This window comes from Stegodyphus dumicola, chromosome 10, assembly GCF_044657685.1.
Source record: "Stegodyphus dumicola isolate Sdum_Otavi_A_Nest chromosome 10, ASM4465768v1".
In the NCBI taxonomy this organism is placed as follows: domain Eukaryota; kingdom Metazoa; phylum Arthropoda; class Arachnida; order Araneae; family Eresidae; genus Stegodyphus; species Stegodyphus dumicola.
This window is the reverse complement of record NC_140777.1, coordinates 84,233,361-84,252,428: the sequence shown is the minus strand read 5'-3', so window position 1 is coordinate 84,252,428 and position 19,068 is coordinate 84,233,361. Positions and strand designations below refer to the sequence as shown.

The 19,068-nt window shown below is 31.4% G+C and overlaps 1 protein-coding gene across 2 annotated transcripts; it reads right to left on the bottom strand.

The window, feature by feature from the left end:
• Positions 1-8,727: 8,727 nt before the first annotated feature.
• On the bottom strand, positions 8,728-17,120 carry LOC118193782 (uncharacterized). Of its 2 annotated transcripts, none has more exons than XM_035364922.2 (2): positions 16,168-17,120; positions 8,728-9,706 (listed from the first exon to the last, which is right to left on the bottom strand). In XM_035364922.2, the coding sequence occupies exon 1, from the start codon at positions 17,033-17,035 to the stop codon at positions 16,178-16,180; it is 858 nt and encodes a 285-aa protein (XP_035220813.2). In that variant the 5' UTR covers positions 17,036-17,120; the 3' UTR covers positions 8,728-9,706; positions 16,168-16,177. The 2 variants fall into 2 exon arrangements, with proteins under 2 accessions (XP_035220813.2, XP_035220814.1); XM_035364923.2 differs by having other exon boundaries at positions 16,835-17,116.
• Between the last annotated feature and the right edge of the window lie 1,948 nt (positions 17,121-19,068).

The window sequence follows — 19,068 nt, the reverse complement described above, 5'->3', positions numbered from 1 at the left end:
TGCAAACTTAATTGTGTATGCTAGCTTGTAGATGAGTATGTTCATTGTTTATCATGATATGGTCCAGAATTTCTTTAACCCACCAGCCGGCTCACATTCGATTCTATTTAAGTTTCAAAAACTGCAGTAAAAATTGACCATGTTTACAATTTTTTTTTCATTTAGAGTGATATCATTTTTAATTAAAAGAAAAATAATATTAATAATAATAACTTTAAAATAATTTTTAAATTAGAAATGCCATAAAGATTTTAATTTTAAAAACTTTGATAATAAAATTTTCGTTGAGATATGCTATAAATTTTCAGACTGCAATTTTGTTCCTTTAAATTTTCGAAAATAATTATTTTTTAAATATTTTTCAGTACTTATATTAATATTGATACAGTTAATATAGAAAGCACCAAACGTAGCTATGATGTATTTCAATTTGTCCTTAGTATTTTCTCACATAGTATTAACACTTTGTCTACACGTTTCTAATGTTTCACCATAGTAAAGCTTCTCTTTCCGAATGTATTTAGTTTCTTTTCGCTTTCGTTTTCTGCTTCTTTTTTTAGTTTATTTATAATATTTATTTAATGTTACCATATCCTGAGTTTTACTCTAGCTATTAGCTAGCATTCATTATAGTACAAAAACTAATATAGCTTGTCAATATCAACACATTTTTATCTTCAATAAAATCCACTAATTCGATTGATGCTGTAAAAATAACAATTTAATACTTTAGCCAATTATTCTGATTATCGTGATTTAAATTCGATTTTAGGCAACATGTGCATTCTTTCAGAAAATGTGATATATTGAGCACCGCTGTTACAAGTAAATACTGTACATTCAACTATTTCATAATATGTAAATGTAGCATAACTTCTTTTCGAGTGCTTGCACTGAGAGTCTCCTTCAAGTAAACCTTAACGGAACTTTATTTCATGAAAATTTAGAAGTATTATAAAAGCCTCAGAATTGTTTCCATTGCAAACTTTTATGAATTATGCAGAAAATATATAAGAAAAAACAGCAGTGAGAAAATATTATTGAATATACATTTCATGACAGTAGTAAAACATTTTTTCAATACTGATGGTATTAAGAAGCTCATTATTGTGATATTGATAAATAAAATAAAACTGTATTAAAAGTTTAATATTGTGATAAGATAAAAGTATACGAATCTATAACACTCATTTGACATTTTTGCCATTAGAACTATAATGTAATTCTAAAAGTGTATCTGTATTAACTAGAATTATAATTGTAATTTCAATTAAATTTATCAGTACTCATTGTTTCCTGCACTTTGAGGGTGATGCATTATTTTTTTCTATTATATAAAATTCTGTCCTTGGAAAAAAATGTCTCTAGACATGATCTTGTCTCCAAAATTAATGGATGAGATGAGCAAAAATAATCTTGGAACAGCCTTTGGGCAAGTACTGCGAGTATGCAAAATTTAAAACTGTAACTAAACTTCGACCATCTTGGAGACTACACTTTCTTAGAATATTGCCATTCGACAAATTACAAGACCTTCCATTTATCTTTGAAGTTTAAGCTATCTGTTATTGACTGAGAAAAGCTGGTAATTCATTGTAGTTACTTGGTAGTTAAAACTACAACTAATGCAGTTATAATTGTAATTGTGCTGCCCAGGTGGTATAGTGGTTAGGGAAGCCTAACTGCGATACCGAAGGGCCTGGGTTCGAATCCCGGAGAAGGCATGGTTATAACTGTTCGTCCTTTCATAGGAGGCGATGGGGGGCCCACATATCAGGTGCCTCCATAATAGAGACCACCTCATCTGGCCTTGTATAGACTAATGGACTGTGTTACACTGTAACTGTTCACAATGTGCCATTGGGGGAAAAAAAATAATTGTAATACAATGATTGTTTGAATTACAATATAACTTCAAAAGTAATTAGATTTTTCGCTCAGCAGAATAATAAGTCGGCTTTCGAATACTACTAGTTCAAATCGGATGCCAACTTTGGCAAACAATCTAAATGTTGAGATAGCTTCATGGATTTCCTTATGTGTAACATGAATACAAATCATTTTATTTTAGAAAGTTCTCTATGAGTACATCATTCTTCTTAAACGTTTTGTTGCATTCAATTAAATAAAGATCTTTTCCTGCTTTTGTTAACGGGTGATGTGAACATGAGCCAGTTTCCCTTAGAAAGTCATCCACAGAAGCATCTTTGCAGTCTTTACTGTAATCCAAATAATATAACAATCAGAGGTGCATAAAAAAATACCTTTATTTGTTCTTATGTGAAACAATGATGGAAAATAGTTCATGCAAGTACTTTCACTTGTAACTGAATAATGCATTTTAACTATTTATGGAAAATGTGTGTTATGTTGAATAAAAGACCAATTCGTAAATTTTTTTTTTCCAATGGCAGGTAGTAGCCGTTTATAGACATTGATCACTACTAAGGCCGGTCATGTTATTGAAGAGGGAACTAATACGTGGGCTACTGTTGCCTCCTATGAAGAGGACGAACAAATTACATTCCTGCCCTATCCGGGATTCGAACCCAGGCTCTTCGGTACGGCAACCAGAGTTACAAACCACTTTACTCTCTGGGCGGTAATTCATAATAAATGGATTTAGTAAAATGCCTAGTACACACAGCAATTAAGCATACTGATTGCTGATCAGAATCATTTTTTTACCAGCTAAAGCAATAGGTTGGATAAAATTATGAGACGGTTTAGTCCTTGATGATTCCCTTTCTGAAAAGGAAAGGATAAATGTAATTTTTATAATTTATTTCTTGCGTAATGTAAACAAGACAAGCTTCCCGTAACAAATCCTTCGCGAAAACATCCCTTTGCACTGGCATAAACTCTTTGCTTGCTTTTCCTTAATCTTGTAATTTAAGTTCACATATATATTGAAGATCATAAACATACATATTTGCTTACTAACGTTATGTGCATTTTGGTCTATTTAAAATATTTCCTTTAACCTTTTCAGGGGCGGTGGTTTCGCCTTGAAACCACATTTTCAACATTTTTTTTTAATTTAGAAAATTTGGGTTTTTTTTTCCCTCAAAACTGCTGCTAAAATTAAATTACTTCTTAAAGTTGATAACAGATGGCAGCAGCATGAATCATTCAAAAATAGCTTCTTTTGCACACTACTCTTTTTGACCCACTTTAAAAACAAATTTTTCTTTTTCCACAATATATTTTATAAGCAGGCATCAATGAGTAATGAAACGTCCTTAGTTCACAAAAAAAAGTAATGGAACTCTTTTAATTTTGAATGTTTTCATTGCGGTTTCAGTATGAAACCACCGCCCCTGTGGGACATCGAAGAAAGGATCAGATGGCGCAGTCACGAGATTTTTTGCAGTTGTGTTTATTGCTTTCGGATCACTGCTGTAAACAGTTGCACAATATCTTCATTTGAGTGGCTTCAAAGATGAGGATTTATGGAGCTTTTGAGAGAGTGAAAACATTTTTTATTTTTTACAGAGCACTCTGAAAAACACTAACAGTTGCGTTTTTATTATGCTTCTCTTAGCAGTCGCCTTTCTCGTGCTTCTAGTTCATAGTAAAATAATTGTATGGATCTGAATTTATTTTATTTTTACATATAATTTTCTTAGTTTTAAACATAATTTTTAAAAATATTTCATAGTTTTATGCAAGTAATTTAGTGCATTATTAGTTACCTTTTGTCTTATACTTTTTTGTTTCCTGTTTTAAATTTATTTATAATTAAAAATGTGTGTTTATGCAAATATTACTTACTTCATTAGTTATTCAGTAATTTACTAGTATAATCTGCAATTTCGGTTACATTCAGATACTTTTCAGCAAAGTAAAGATAAATAAGCAAATGTTTAGTCTTAATGCTCTAGAGGGGCGCTGGTTTCAAGGCGAAACCGGTCCCCTTTCCATAAAGGGGGACGAAAAAATTTTTTTAAACTCATTTATGTTGTATATAGGACCATTGCATGTCATTATGCTTACTTTTTCATAACTTTTAAAAAATCATAACATTGAGCCCCTGAAAGGGTTAAATAAATTCCACTTTATGCTGGGATTATCCCGTTGTGTTATTTAAAAACTCATTATCCAAAATGCAGAAACATTTCAAATATAATATTATTGACTGTAATTTTCAAATTTCATCACGATTTCCTTAGCCTATGTCACAGAAATTATAAGGGGCAGTTATTTTTCCGATTAAATAATTACAATCATCTGCTGCGCATTTTTAATTAAGAGGTCATTATAATTGCATAGTAATTTTTATTAGATTATATAATTACAGTTATACTGTTTATTTAATTAGATTTCACAATTAAAATGCATTTGCGTAAATTGTATATGTAATTAAAAATTGTTGCATTGTAATTGCATAATATTACAATTACTATGTGTTTTCAATTGCATTCTACAATTACATTTGCAATTAAGATCATGATTTTCCTGGGCTACGTAACTGCTTTAATCAAAAACAATTGCTATCCTAATTGCATAATTATAATTACTGGAGTTACAATGACAGTGTAATTATAATTAGATTATATGATTGCAATTGCATTGAATATGAAATTGGATTTCACAAATACAGAGTAATTGTAATTTAAATGAAATTACGAAAATTGTAAATGTAATTAAAAAAAAGCTACTTATTAACTATAACTACTTAGTAATTGCATAATTTTATTACAATTGCATACTACACTTAGAATTACAATTATGATCATGATTTCACTAGGTTAAGTAATTCCAATTATCAGAGACAATTACTTTCTTAATTACGTAGTTATAATTACCTACTGCAATTGCAGTTAAAATTATGTTGTAATTAGCTAATATAATAATAATGTATTTGTAATTACAGTTTTACCGTAGTTGTGATTAGATGCAATAAAATTTGTAATTGTAATTAGATTATATAATTATAATGTTTGTGATTATCACTGCATTGTAATTGTAAGACATAAATGCAATTACATACATTATGGTTACATTTAAAAAGTACTTTCTAATTGCAGTATAATTGAAATCGCATATTTCAAAATATTGTTACAGTTACAATTACTGTTTCTTGCAATTTTAATTGTAATTCCAATTACATTTTGCAAACTGCATCTAAAATTTGGAGAATAATTACGCTGGAAAATGAAAATTCTCTTTACGAACCTAAACATTTAAGTTTACTATAGCTGGTATAAGCACAGAACAGCTGGAAGTTTTTGAATGAGCTATTTATTCTGAGTTGTTATTCAAAACCTAACAATAAAACCCATTTGCTCCTAGCAAATAGATAGTTTCCTCTCCTCAATTACCTCCCGCAGAGAAAAATTATCACCTGTCAGTTTACATTAAGAGCAGAGAGGAGAGAGCACTCTGAGACAGGCCGCATATATGCTGCTTTGCCGTTTCGTGCCAAAATTTAAGTTTATGTATATATGCTGCGTTGCTGTTATGAGGACCAAAATATTTGGACGCATATATGCTGCCTTGCCGCTATGAGAGCCATTATTTTCAAACGCATATATACGGCCTTGCCGCCTGGAGGGTTAAAAACCACTGATGGGTATCAAGAATGGTTTTTTTTTTTTTTTTTTTATCATATGTGTCCTTTTCCGAAAAATCGGCATTAGCAAGTGCTGCAGTTGATTGCATCCTCTCCCATACAGGGACTGTACCGCTTTTATCTAATTTGTACAATAAATAGCATGTGCGATGTATACCTTTTAAACTGTTAAATGTGACAGATTGTTTTTACATGCTCTTTTGTTTCATGCTGTTTGTCAAAGATTTCATTGATTGCAGTGTTATTTGCAACTTGGATCTGTATTGAATTCTCATCAACAGAATGGATAGAAATAAATATCTGTGTTAATTCTTCACTGTCATTTGCTTGCTTGGAATTGTACCTGGAAGTATATTTTTGCCAGATAATTAGAGAAAATTGAGGATGAGCAAAAATGTTACTTTAGCTACTTGTATTTTAAAATTTCATTTTAGAGGACTTTTTTCATTGTTTCAGAATATTCAAATGTGTGTCAGTTTTCTCTTAAAAATTCACTTTACACAGATTTCTTTTCTGAATTTTTTATTCAAAAAGTCTTCTGGCTTTTTGCTCTTAGAGTTGGGCATGGTTAACATTGGCCCTTGGAAGGTTTGCAAGTATTTGAAAGCAAGATATATAGACCTACGATTCTAGAAAAATGTGACCAAATGAAAGATGTTTTCATGGTATTTAATACCCAATGAATATGTATTATAGGAAATTTATGACATCTCTTATTTTGGGAGAAATTTTTTGGAAGAACAGTGAAAACAATGTTATTTGAATTTTTTGCTTTAGTCTTGGAAATCTTAGCATGTTTATCTTCTCTTTTATTTTCTCAATATTTCTATTAGCCCCTTAAGTGTTTTGCCCGAACATTGTTCGGATACTGCGAAAAGGGACTTTTTATTTGCCTGTACACTGGGCAGTGTATTTTCCTGCACCAATCCACTGATTTTTCACTTTGCAGTGTTTCTAATAGATGTCTTTAGTAGTCCAGGAGATATTCGATTGTAAAATCACTTTAAGGATATGTTTTACTACTATTTATTAGGTGAAGAAATTCAGCGAGTTTGTTTGCACGTGTTCAGTGTATTAAGGCTTTACAAATAGTATTTTTCTCATAAAATAAAAACAATGGGTGAATGGTTTAAGAAATTATCATTCTAAATACATGTAGTTCTTTAAAATAACAAATCTTTAATTAAATCTGAAATTCTAAAATGTAGAGGAAACTTATTCAGAAACTGATTACAGAAAGAAATACGAAATTATTCTTCAAAGGTATATTGTTAAACATTAACAATCTAGGATATGAAGCAGAGACTAATGGGAACATTGATTTATATACTGAAACAAAAATATTAAAGAGAAGAAAACTGATTAGCTAAAATATCTTGAAAATTTTCAAATTAAAAATGTGCATATTTTATTGTTTTCTTGCTAAGAAACATGTTTCATAGCTTTTTTCGTGTAATTATCTTAATATTTGTTTTAGAATCAATATAAAAAATTACATGAGTAATGTGTATCTTAAACTGTAAAATGTTTTTAGATTATGATTTGAATAGTGCTTATTTAACATATTTTTTAGAAACAAAAATAATTAGTGACCATGTAAATCTTGTGACGACTCGAGGTATGTAACTATGAGTATTTGTAACTAATCTTCACACTGTGAAGGGAAGTTACAGTCTTTCCTTAATCTTTACTATAAACCTAAGGTACAATGTAAAAGTTAACATAAAGCATTATTCCTTACAACTAATGAGACTCATAATATAAAGCTGTGTACCACTTCTGGTGTTTATTGGAACTTTAACTGAATAACTCTGTGAAATTACGATACTAACTGGGTCAGGCAAGCAATGCACATTTAATATACTAATCTTGCGAATCTCAGGTATTCATGTCTGTTCTGATCAGAGTCTTTCTCTTGGCAATAGCCAAGTTTGTTACGAATCATGCCGGTTATGATTTTAATTATTTTAATCTGCGCTGTCCACCCCACGTGTAGTATTTTCTTAGAAAATAAGGGAAGGTTGTACGTGACCTTTCTAGTACTTCTTGTACTTGTCAAGGTTACGAAGGGGTCGTCCAAAGGAATTTTTAAGGTTAAGATGTCCTTAAGATTTTGTGTTTTCCTGAGAGTAATGGGAAATGGCATTATAGCAACCCCGCGTGTGTCCTGTATTCAACTAGCGTCTACGGAGGCTTCTCCTGACTGTCGGTGAGTTTTCCATCATATAAATTGGATAGCCGTTAAATATGCATTGTCTTTTAACATCGGACGTTTTCTCGGAATTCTTAAAATTGCCCCATTTTTATCTTCGTGAGAATTGTACTTTTTGCTCTGTATGCGGTAAAATGTTTCATATTATGTCAGCATATTAATTCAAATAAATTCGTCCTTACTTCGAAAATGATAGTCATATTTCAGTTGTGAAATGATTGCTAATATGTGATTTGCATTGATTTTAAAAATATGATTTTTTAAAATATATAAAATGCATAACTGAATAACTTGCTTAGATTAGTTTCATTTTTAAATATTTTGCTATAATTATTTTAAAAAATTTAAACAATTTAGCATGTATTTTAGTACTAATTAAATTTAATAATTCAAGTATTTATATTTCCTTAGCCTTAGATTAATATATATAGATAAATATATTAATCTACCTTAAATTAATAATATTTAAATGAAATAAAGTAATGAAACATTGCAAAATAAATCTTATACGAACTTCAGATTCTTGGAAGGGCAGATTTAGTCTCTTTTCATTCTAAAAGTAACGCTGATGCTAAAACTCACATGGCTGCTATGGTAACCAAAAATTAGGCTTAGTCGCACTTAAAACTTTTTTAATTGTACATAATTCCACAATTATTGCATGCAGGCATAGAAATCTTAACCAGAAGACGAAATAATTTCAGTGAACAACTTATTTGTAATTTTGTTTAACAATAAATAAACCATAGTAACTGTTGATACAGTTAGTTAAATTCTAAAAGCTGGCAAAGGTAATTTTTCAATTCTGAAACTTCATTTCTGACAATATACAAAAAAAAAAAAAGTTTGTTTATAGACATTATACATAACTATTTCCTGGTAAAAATACATATGCTTTTGGTTCAAAGCATAATCAAATTTTATTTGAGTAATACAGCAATTTTTAAGTCATCTATTATTATATCTGTTTAATAACAAAATCTAAGTTTCAAACATTATGAAAACAAAATCTTATATCAATATTCAGTTCAGTTAACAATAAATAGGGACACCTAGTCCAACCTCTTAAACAGCAGTTAACAGGTTTGTCCCATATGCAGCAATAGCCAGATTTTTTTAAAATTATAACTACAAACCCTTTTATAATTTAAATGTATAAATTTTAAATATATATCCTTGAATAAAATGCAAGTCTACAATTCATGAAAACCATAAAGTTTGATCAAACATTCATAAAATCATACATGAATCAAAAGCGTCATTAATATTAAGCCTTATTCCCATAAAAAGTTACTATGTTTCAGCTTATAAATAAAGTAATGAGCTTCAGAAAAAAGAAGTATAGTACAAAGTCCAAAATAATATAAAATCCAGACTTTTAAACTACCAGCAATAATTTTTTTAAAAAAATGGGTGCTTTATGCATGCCTATTTGATAATTTTTCATAATAAAACATATTGAAAGTCATCCTGATTTTTAAGTTTATGTTGCACTAAATAAAATACCTCCTATATAGTAATTGAAAAAGTAATCGTAAATCTGTATCAATAATTTAATTCACAGCCTTTTGTGTTTGGCATACATCTTAAATTTAACCACTGGAATCTTAAGTTTCATGGTCTATAGTTGATCAGAGGTTTCATAAGGTAGGGCTGTATGCCAGAAGATCTGCTGTTTGTGTCTCACTCACTGCAGACATGAGAGAGAGTGTTTAGCATGATGTAGAAAACATGCACCTTGGACCAAACCTCAGTGGAAGGCCATGCTTTTTACAGATGAGTCCAGATTCAGCCTGATCTTGCCATCTACCTTCGAGGACCTTCTTGGAGTTAAAAACAACTTTGCTGCAGGAGTGGTATCGACTGCTACAGGGACTCCTCAACTGTGTTCTGTCCAATATGATGTCATGCAAAATGATCTATCAGGATGTCAGAGGGGATATATATCCCAGATTAGACTCACATATACTCCATAATACACTCATTTTCAGTTTCATAACACAACATGGATTTTGGACATCCTTACACTATGAACTTTACTGATAATTCTACATACATAAAACAGCTTTTGAATGGTACATCTCTTTCTCTGTTATCAATTGTACATTCACACCAAACTTCATTAAACTCTATTAGTTTTTCAGAAATTTCACATATTGTGCAAGTTCTTAAATTTGCACACAACTGTAATTATTCAAGACTCGTCTTTTAGTATGCTGGAAAAAGACCTCAGTATAATAACTAAATTCTGGCCTAACTTGCTCAATGCATGACAGAAGGAGAAGATTTAGTGAATATGATTGGCAACTGCCAATCTCACAATAAATCGCCAACAGTGTATAGCAGATGCTAACTAAGTTATGATGATAGCCATGAATTTGAAGGTTTTTGAATATTGCAAAGAAAAGGCAACATTTTCCACTTTCCACCAACATTTGGAATTTGTCAAGAAATGTGGAGAAATAGTAATAAATGAAGATAATATAACAGTACTCCGTTGGAATGACCATGCCCTGATTATCAGGCAGCTAATGGATGGTGAAATCTCTAGTACAGTTTTAAATCTAGAAAATATTCCTACCAATAGTAAAGAATGTGATAAAGAGTTTGCTAAGAATGAAAAATTTCAAATGACAACTTAATGGGTTTTTGACACAGCAATAACATGACTTGAACAGCGAAACATTGAACAAGAAATTATATCTATCTGTAGAATTCAACAGAAAATATTTTCAAGATTACAGATTAATACAAGTGCGAGAAGAGCCATTTGAAATGTGAAATGATGGTACATTTATAACCGATGTAACATCAGTTTTTAATGTAAACATGGGTACTATTCTGTTATCGGGACCGGATTCAGAAATGTATGAATGAGTGTTTCCATATATGTTTATGTGTATACACACATACATTCATACTTTCATATATACATGCATACATGAACACATAACCTAGTCCTGGTACACATAACCTGGACATTTCTGAACCTGGTCCTGATAATAGAATAGTACCCAATCATGCATGCATTGTATCATATAGGTGTCAGATATCAGATGGAGTTCCACACCTGTTGCACTGTCAATACAAAGATGGTTAATGTTGGAGTTGGCATCCAATGATGTCTCATATGTGCTCAATTAGAGAAAGATCTGGGGATTTGGTAGGCCAAGGCAATATGTCGACACTCTGTAGAGCTTGTTGGGTTACGACAGTGAGTGTTATTCTGTTGGAAAACACCTTTTTGAATACTTTTCATGAATGGCCATAGAACAAGTTGAACCGCCAGACTGATATACATATTTGTAGTCAGGATGCATGGGATAACCACAAAAGTGCACCTGCTGCCATACAAAACTGCTTCCCTGACCATAACTCCAGGTGTAGGTACAGTGGTGTGTTTAAGCTGCAGACAGGTTGTTTGCAAACACTCACCTAGCCTCCTTCTAACCAACACACGGCCATCACTGGCACCAAGGCAGAGCTGGCTTTCATCAGAAAACACAACAGATCTTCACTAATCACAGATCTTCACTTCCTCCAATAAGCTCTAGCTTGACACGACTGACGTCACAAATGGCAGTGGTTTGGAGTCAGTAGAATGCATGCTCACAGCATCTGGCTGGGAGCTGTCACTCAAGTAACCAATTTGTATCAGTTCGTTGTGTTAGAATAAAGAACAATTATGATCTAAAGGGTTATAAAAATTTACAAAAAAAAAAAGCTTAATATTTATTTGTTTACTTTATTAAACATTTCTTTCAATGTAAGTTGTTTAAGTTGCTTCATTTTATGTGATAATACTTTCTCTTTAATTCTATAAACAGACTTAATTTCTGCTGTTCCGCTGTTCAAGTCCTATAATTGCTGTGTCGAGAATACCGACCAATTAGTCAATCGAAATTTTTTCGTTTTCTATAACCTTTGTGTCACTTTCTTCACTATCGGAAGTAAATTACAATGATGAGGAATTTGATTTAAATCATATCAAAGACGGAGTACATCGAGATGAAATACTACATTTAGTAAGGAAATATAAGCCAAATAAAATAAAAACATCTGCCCTGAAGATAAGGATAGTGCTGACAGATCAACTTCCAATTCATTGCGTGAAGCGGCGTTTCCCCCCTCCTTCCCGCCGCAGAGCAGCGTGAAATTGATAAACAGATTTCTGAATGGTTAGAGAAACGAAGGATATGCCTTTATCCATTTTTTGCAGCTATTCCACTTTTTGTTTGACTTCGAAACATACTTTTGCTTTGTAGATCCTTTACATATTAGTAAATATATATCGGAAATTCTATTTGACATAATCGAAAGTTCAAGCTTACTTTTATAAAATTGCTCTAAGAGTCTGCAAAAAATAATAAGTCGGATCCAATTCGAAGATTAAGGAACAACGCAATCTACAATATTAACTGAATTAGATAATTTTAACTTAGCTTATACCGTCCGTTATACATTAAACGCGCATGCGTAAACGTATTGCGCACATGTATATTCGCAGCCGTAAAGGTCTTGCGCGCATGCATCAAGTTTGTAGCTTTGAGGTCCGGATTATGGGTATCCGAATTAACGACTTTTGACTGTAGTACTCATCAGGCCCCGTTCTGGGCTTTCTAGCACCCAATACAAACTTTGTCCCTAAATCCTAAAATTTCATCGAATTAAATTATTTAATTAATTATTAATTATTTCATTGAATTAATTATTTTTGCATTTTCAGACCTCAAAACTTATTTAGGAACTACAATTTTTCCAGCTGGTGCTGCTGAATTAACCCTTTGTGAAAGAAACTGAAATGCCACTAATGGAAGTATATCCCATTTTTTTCATACATACTTCATTTTGTTATCATAAAAATACAGTAAATTAAAATTAAATACTAAATAATATAATATAAATTATAAAATTCAATAATAAATATAAATAATAAAATAATATAAATTATAAAATTCAAACAATATTAAATCAACACTCTATTAAATAATAATTTTCTGGAAATTGAAAATTAAAACATTTAATAGTTTTAAATTTTTTTGCCCCCAAATAAATATTTAGCTTTACCTAATGATAAAACTCATCCTATTACTCCTAATGCAGTACTCCAGAGTCAGTTTACCTAAGCACAGTTAAACATTGTTTTTGTTTGAATAATTCCTTACATATGTCACCTTTCTTCAACATAAGATATTTAAATGACTTAAGCCAAACCAAATGCCTCGTTATCCAAACCCCATACATGAGCTTTTTCTTTAGAATAAAAGTATAAATGGCATTTGTATGAAAGATTTGGTACATATATCACAAACATGAGGCATCTCTCCAGTGTAGATCACACATGTAACTGCTATTTTCGGGTGACTGACATGTAACTGAATCGCAAACATAACATTTTTTTGTTCGGTGTACATATACATATGCCCTATAAAATGCTATTTATACCTGTATGATTTGTTAAAAGGAAAAGTTTGAACTAAAATGAAAAATTATAGTGTCTTCTTTATGAATCTCCAAACCAATTCTTTCTCTATGAGAGACCAAAGGATGTGATATATGTACCAAAAGGAGTACATGTAAAATCAAAATAAACTTCAAGCATGTATACTAAACTGAAAAAAATACAAAATAGAACAATAAACAAAAAATATGTATTAATCTCCTCTGTTTAACACTTCAAACAGAAGATGTCAAGGAAAAAGTGTTATGAAGTCTTAAACCAAGTTGATTAATGAGTTCCAAATAACTGTTTCGTTCCTCTGAATCATTTGAGACTCAAAACTGCTTTATTAGAATCAAATCTTCACTTTAAAACAAGATTTTAGTGATCCTCAAATGTTCAGACCTTTTCCCTACATGTATTTGCAACCCCAGGACTCCAGAAATAATACGCAAAAGTGTAAACTAAAAATTAAAAACATAAAAAACAAAAAAAAAAATTTGCAAAAAACCTGATAAACAAAATGCTTAAAATCCTAAAAAGGCCAAATAAACTAATTACAATCATATACATCAAGCAGAAACTCTTTACAAAATTTGCTTTTTTTTTTTTAAATGAAAAAACTTTTTTGGTCAATATTTAAAGCCTAAAATAAGGGTGGCTCGAAAGAATATTAAATTAGCTTTTTTCAAATCTTGAATAATTGCCAAAAAATACTCATAATAAAAAGCTGCTGCAAACTAACAAAGTTTGATTAGAACTAAAAGATTTGATTGTGAAACAAAGTTTTAATTAGTGTGATTTATTACATATAACACACATGTGAAGTCCCTCTGCAGTACAGTTATAGATATCCACAGTTAACTGCCACTTATGTGCAAGGAAGTACATTTCCAAAAGGCTTCTCTGAAGTGGGAAAATGCATATTCAACTGTTTTTCAGAAAATGATTTGGCTCAGATGTTGCACACCAAGACCTGCCTCCAGTGTGAATATGCATATACACAGCTAATGGTTGATTGTACAAAGGATTTATACATGATATACTTATTTATAACACTGGAATTGTACATACACTGCACGCATAAGGTTTCTCACCAGCGTAGATTTCTACATGCAAAATTAACTGTTTACCAGAGAGTGTCTTGCAACATATATCACAAACATGAGATTTAGGGTGGATAAGCAAATCATAATTTCACTGGAATGATTTCTCACATATACCATACACATAAAATCTCTCTTATTTGAATATGCATCTGTTTCTGCAAAACAAGAATTTTGTGGGTTTTGCTGCTCAACATGTATTTCTAAACCACAGTTTTCCACAAAGAATATGCAATCTTACTAATCTCATCTATTCTAAAAAGGAACATGATTTCTTTTCTGTGAACATCAATGTACCTTTCTTCAAATCCTTCTCCTCACTAAATGAATTGTTCTATACATGACGCATGAAGTTTATGTCCCGTATGAATAAGCATATGCTTGTTTAAACCAGAGCTGTGGAGTCGGAGTTAGGCAGAATTTTGGGTAAAAGTAGTCGTAGCTGTAGTCGTTAAAAATACGTCGACTTCAGTTTTTGTTGGACAGTTTGAATTTGAAATGAAATTAAGCAAACTGGAAAAAAAATTATAATAATAATGACAACTGAGTTATTAATTTTATTTATGGACTATAATAAATATTTAATAATTTCCTATTTTATCAACATATTAATAAATAAATATAAGGAAGTAGGATGGATGATGTTGCTGAAGAGACATCAAAACTCTGCGAAATCAAGCAAATGTATTGTGCAGTCCACACCTTGCTGTTAGAGATGGGTTGAAGAAATCTCATTGGTAAAGTTAGATAAGCAGCAATAGCAGCATGAACTCCCAAAATTGGTACCATTCCTTAGAAGGCAAGCAGCAATCAAGCAACACAATGAAGTACATATGTGATGATAAAGAAGTTGTTACAATTAAGAACTGTTTTAGAAGATGTAGATAATCCTAATGCTTCACTAACAGGAAGACTGTGGAATAATGTTGCAGAATTTGAAACTCTTCTTTCTACGCCATACATAGCCACAAAAAAGCTAGTTTGAAAAATTAATATGAGGCTTGTTTTTGTGAGAATGGAAGAATGTGATGTTTGTTCTTTCTAAAATGGGAGGTCTTATTGATGAAGGAAACATTTCCTCAATGAAGAAAAGAGAAATTTGTTTGCTAGACAATGAGATCTTGCTGGGTTCAACATATGCAGATCCAAAACGCCGAATTTTGTTGGATGACGAACAAATTAAAAAGCCGCTGAAAGCCATCTATAAATTTCCTCTAAGAATGAAATTATTCTCAGAATAGTTGGAGTATTCACATCAGTACAGTCGTACTGCAGAAACTACAACTGAGCCTCTATCCTCCTCTTCCAATGATGAATTAGATTTTGAGAAATATTTGGACAATACTGAAAAGGCTGTGACAAAGTGAATGAAATTAAAGAACAATGAGTCTTTAGATATAAAAATGAAGAAATACAAACAAGATTTCTACACAGCCCTTGAAGAAATACAGAAATATGATCGCTCTTGTAAGACACCTCCTTCAGAACTTATCCAAATCTATCATGAAAAGTTAAAAGAAGTAGCTCTAACAATAACAGCTCTTCCTTCTACTCAAGTTAGTGTGGAAAGACTATTCTCAGCTCTGAAGTTTATCAATTAGTAATGCCAGTTCTTTTCCATTTCATGCTAAATAAATAATCTGCAATGCCATCAGTTTTTTTTTTTTTTTTTTTTTTTTTGGTAACATCTCTTACTACTTTTATATTAAAAAAAAAATAAGAGCTGTAACACATGTGTATATGTTAACATATATAGGAGGGAGCCAGAGTCTTTAAAATTCCAGGAGTCAGAGCCTTGGTTTAAACATACTTTAATTTAAAGAACATAACTTACACATTTGAGGTTATTCCTTCATGTGAATAAGCAGATGTACTCTTAAATGCCCTTTTTGTCTAAATGACTTGTCACATATCTCACATACGTAAGGTTTCTCTCCACTGTGAATAAGGACATGCTTCTTTAAAGTATTCTTTAGTCTAAATGACTTGTTACATACCTCACAGATATGAGGTTTCTCTTGTGTATGAACAAGCATATGATCATTTAACGTTCCCTTTTCTCTAAATGATTTGCTACATACCATACACACATAAGCTTTCTGTCCTGTGTGAATTAACATATGTTTGTTTAATGAATTCTTATATCTAAATGACTTGTTACATACCTCACATACATGAGGTTTCTCTTGGGTGTGAACAAGCATATGACCATTTAATATTCGCTTTCCTCTAAATGATTTATTACATACCAGACACACATGAGCTTTCTCTCCTAAGTGAATAAGCATGTGATCATATAATGTTTTCGTATGTCTAAATGATTTGCTACATACCTCACATACATGAGGTTTCTCTCCTGTGTGAATACGCATATGCATATTTAAAGTAAACTTTCGTCTAAATGACTTTCCACACACCACACACACATGATCTTTCTTTCCTAAGTGAATCAATATATGATCATTTAATGTTTTCAGTTGTCTAAATGAATTGTTACATACCTCACATACATGAGGTTTCTCTCCTGTGTGAATAAGCATGTGCCTGCTTAGTATCTTTTTCTGATTAAATGACGCTTGACATACTTCACATACATGAGATTTTTCTGTGTGAATACGCATATGTACATTTAAACTGAACTTTCGTCTAAATGATTTTCTACACACCAAACATATATGATGTTCCTCTCTTGCACTATCCATTTTGTCTTTTACATATTCTTTTACTGGAATGACTTGTACACAGACAGATTTCTTGTTTTGCACTCGCCAAGTCGTTTTGCCCCGATGAGCGAAAAATCCAACGACTTCATATAACAGGTAGACGGCTCACCCACAGAGAATTCGTCTGCTAGGGTGTCTCCAACATATACCACGTGGCTAATACTCTTGGCGCTCTTTGGGAGTGATAGCTTAAGCTGTTCATCGTCAGTTTGGCCCGCTTTTGGTATGGCAGGTAGTACTTTTTATTTCCGTCTGCTAGCAGTCAGCAGACAACGGCCTCAAATTAGGTTGTTCGATTTTTTACAATTATATTTAGATATAACTTAACCCCTTTTTTCCTGAATATTTTATCTATATTTTTAATAATTGCTTTAAATTACTTGCACCATTGTTTAAGATGTTTAGATTAAATAATTTTAGGAAGGAAATCTAAAATAAATAATAAAAAATTGAGATGGAAACTTTAATTTTGAATAACGTTAAAATATTAATTGCACTACTGTTATAATATTTGAGAAGGTAAAAAAAAATTCGTTTAATTTTAATACATTGCATCCTAAAGAGAAAAAGAAAATCACATTGTATTATATGTATTTATGCCATTGATTGCCTTTCTTTTCTTGAGATTATATTACTGGAACAAAATAATGCACTCTCTTTTCTTGAGATTATATTACTGGAACAAAATAATGCAATCTTAATTACTGATTTCCACACTCTTGTGTATGTCATGGGGGGATCAATACATCTTATTAACTATAAAAATTATTTTATATTGAATATGTATCAAACGGTAACAAACTTCAACTCAGTATTTATTATTAGGATCAAAACGATATTACAGTTAAAAATTCTCTCACTCTCCTTTTTTTTTTTTTTAAATACTATTTAAAATATGATAAGTTTTTCACATCGCATTTTTTCAATTACAATAAATTTCTAACAGCATCGTAGATGAGACAGAATTATAATCCAGATTATTTTTATTTTAATTGATTTTATAGAAAATAATGATAAAGCATTGAGCTTTATAAAAGTAATCTGATTTTTAAAATAATGCTGTTTAACTGTTTATGTTCAATGTTGCATGAATCAATATCTTTAGCTTTTTTTTTTTAACAAAGTAAACATATCGCACAATCTTTTCTCAATAATTTAATGCTAATAATAGCGTTTTTCTTTTTTTATCGCAGGCAGTAATTGTTTATGAAATCAAAACGCGTACGACTTGGCGAAAAAAGGTTAACGCCAATTGGCGCAGCTTTCTATTTCAACGGAATACACGGAAAAAACATATAAAATTCAATTATTTGTAAAGGGTGATTCCAATAAATAGTGTCACAGTATTTAATACATTTTGATGCTAATAATACATGCTGAAAATGTCATATACGGCGGCAATTTTCTTATACAATATGGCTGAAACTTTCCAACCATTTCAACAGAGATAGTAAAATGACAAAAATACTGAAAATAAAATAATAAATCATGCAGTTTTAACTTACCTATGAAAGGTTACAAGTCCTCCTTTCAAGAAACTTTCTTTACATCTGCAGCGAATAACCATTTTTACTTAAATTTTATGTGACCAAGCAGAGCAGCAGTCTTTCGTCCCATAGAAAGCAATGTATTTCCGCACTTTCGGAATTCGCGCAGCAGTCACCTGACACTAATGTTGGAACCGGTTGAAGGTTGCAATATGCTCTCTACCAGTATATTATCTCGTTGGAAAAATCAAGCTATGGTGAAGGAAGGTCGCCGCTTTTTGGCTATGTCTACCCGTACGACGTCGGACGGCTAGCTCAAACATGGTAAAAGTGCTAAGCGTACGACTAGTTGCGCAGAAACACTATCGTGATTTCTGCGCCTTCCGACCAGTCGTGAAGAGATGTTTGTTTACATTTGTGTTGTTTATCGGAAGGATGAAATGCTTTTCCGTGTAGTGCTAGAATGTCAAGAAAAAGTTATTTTTTTATTTCGTTTGATGACTAATTACTATCATTCTTTGATAG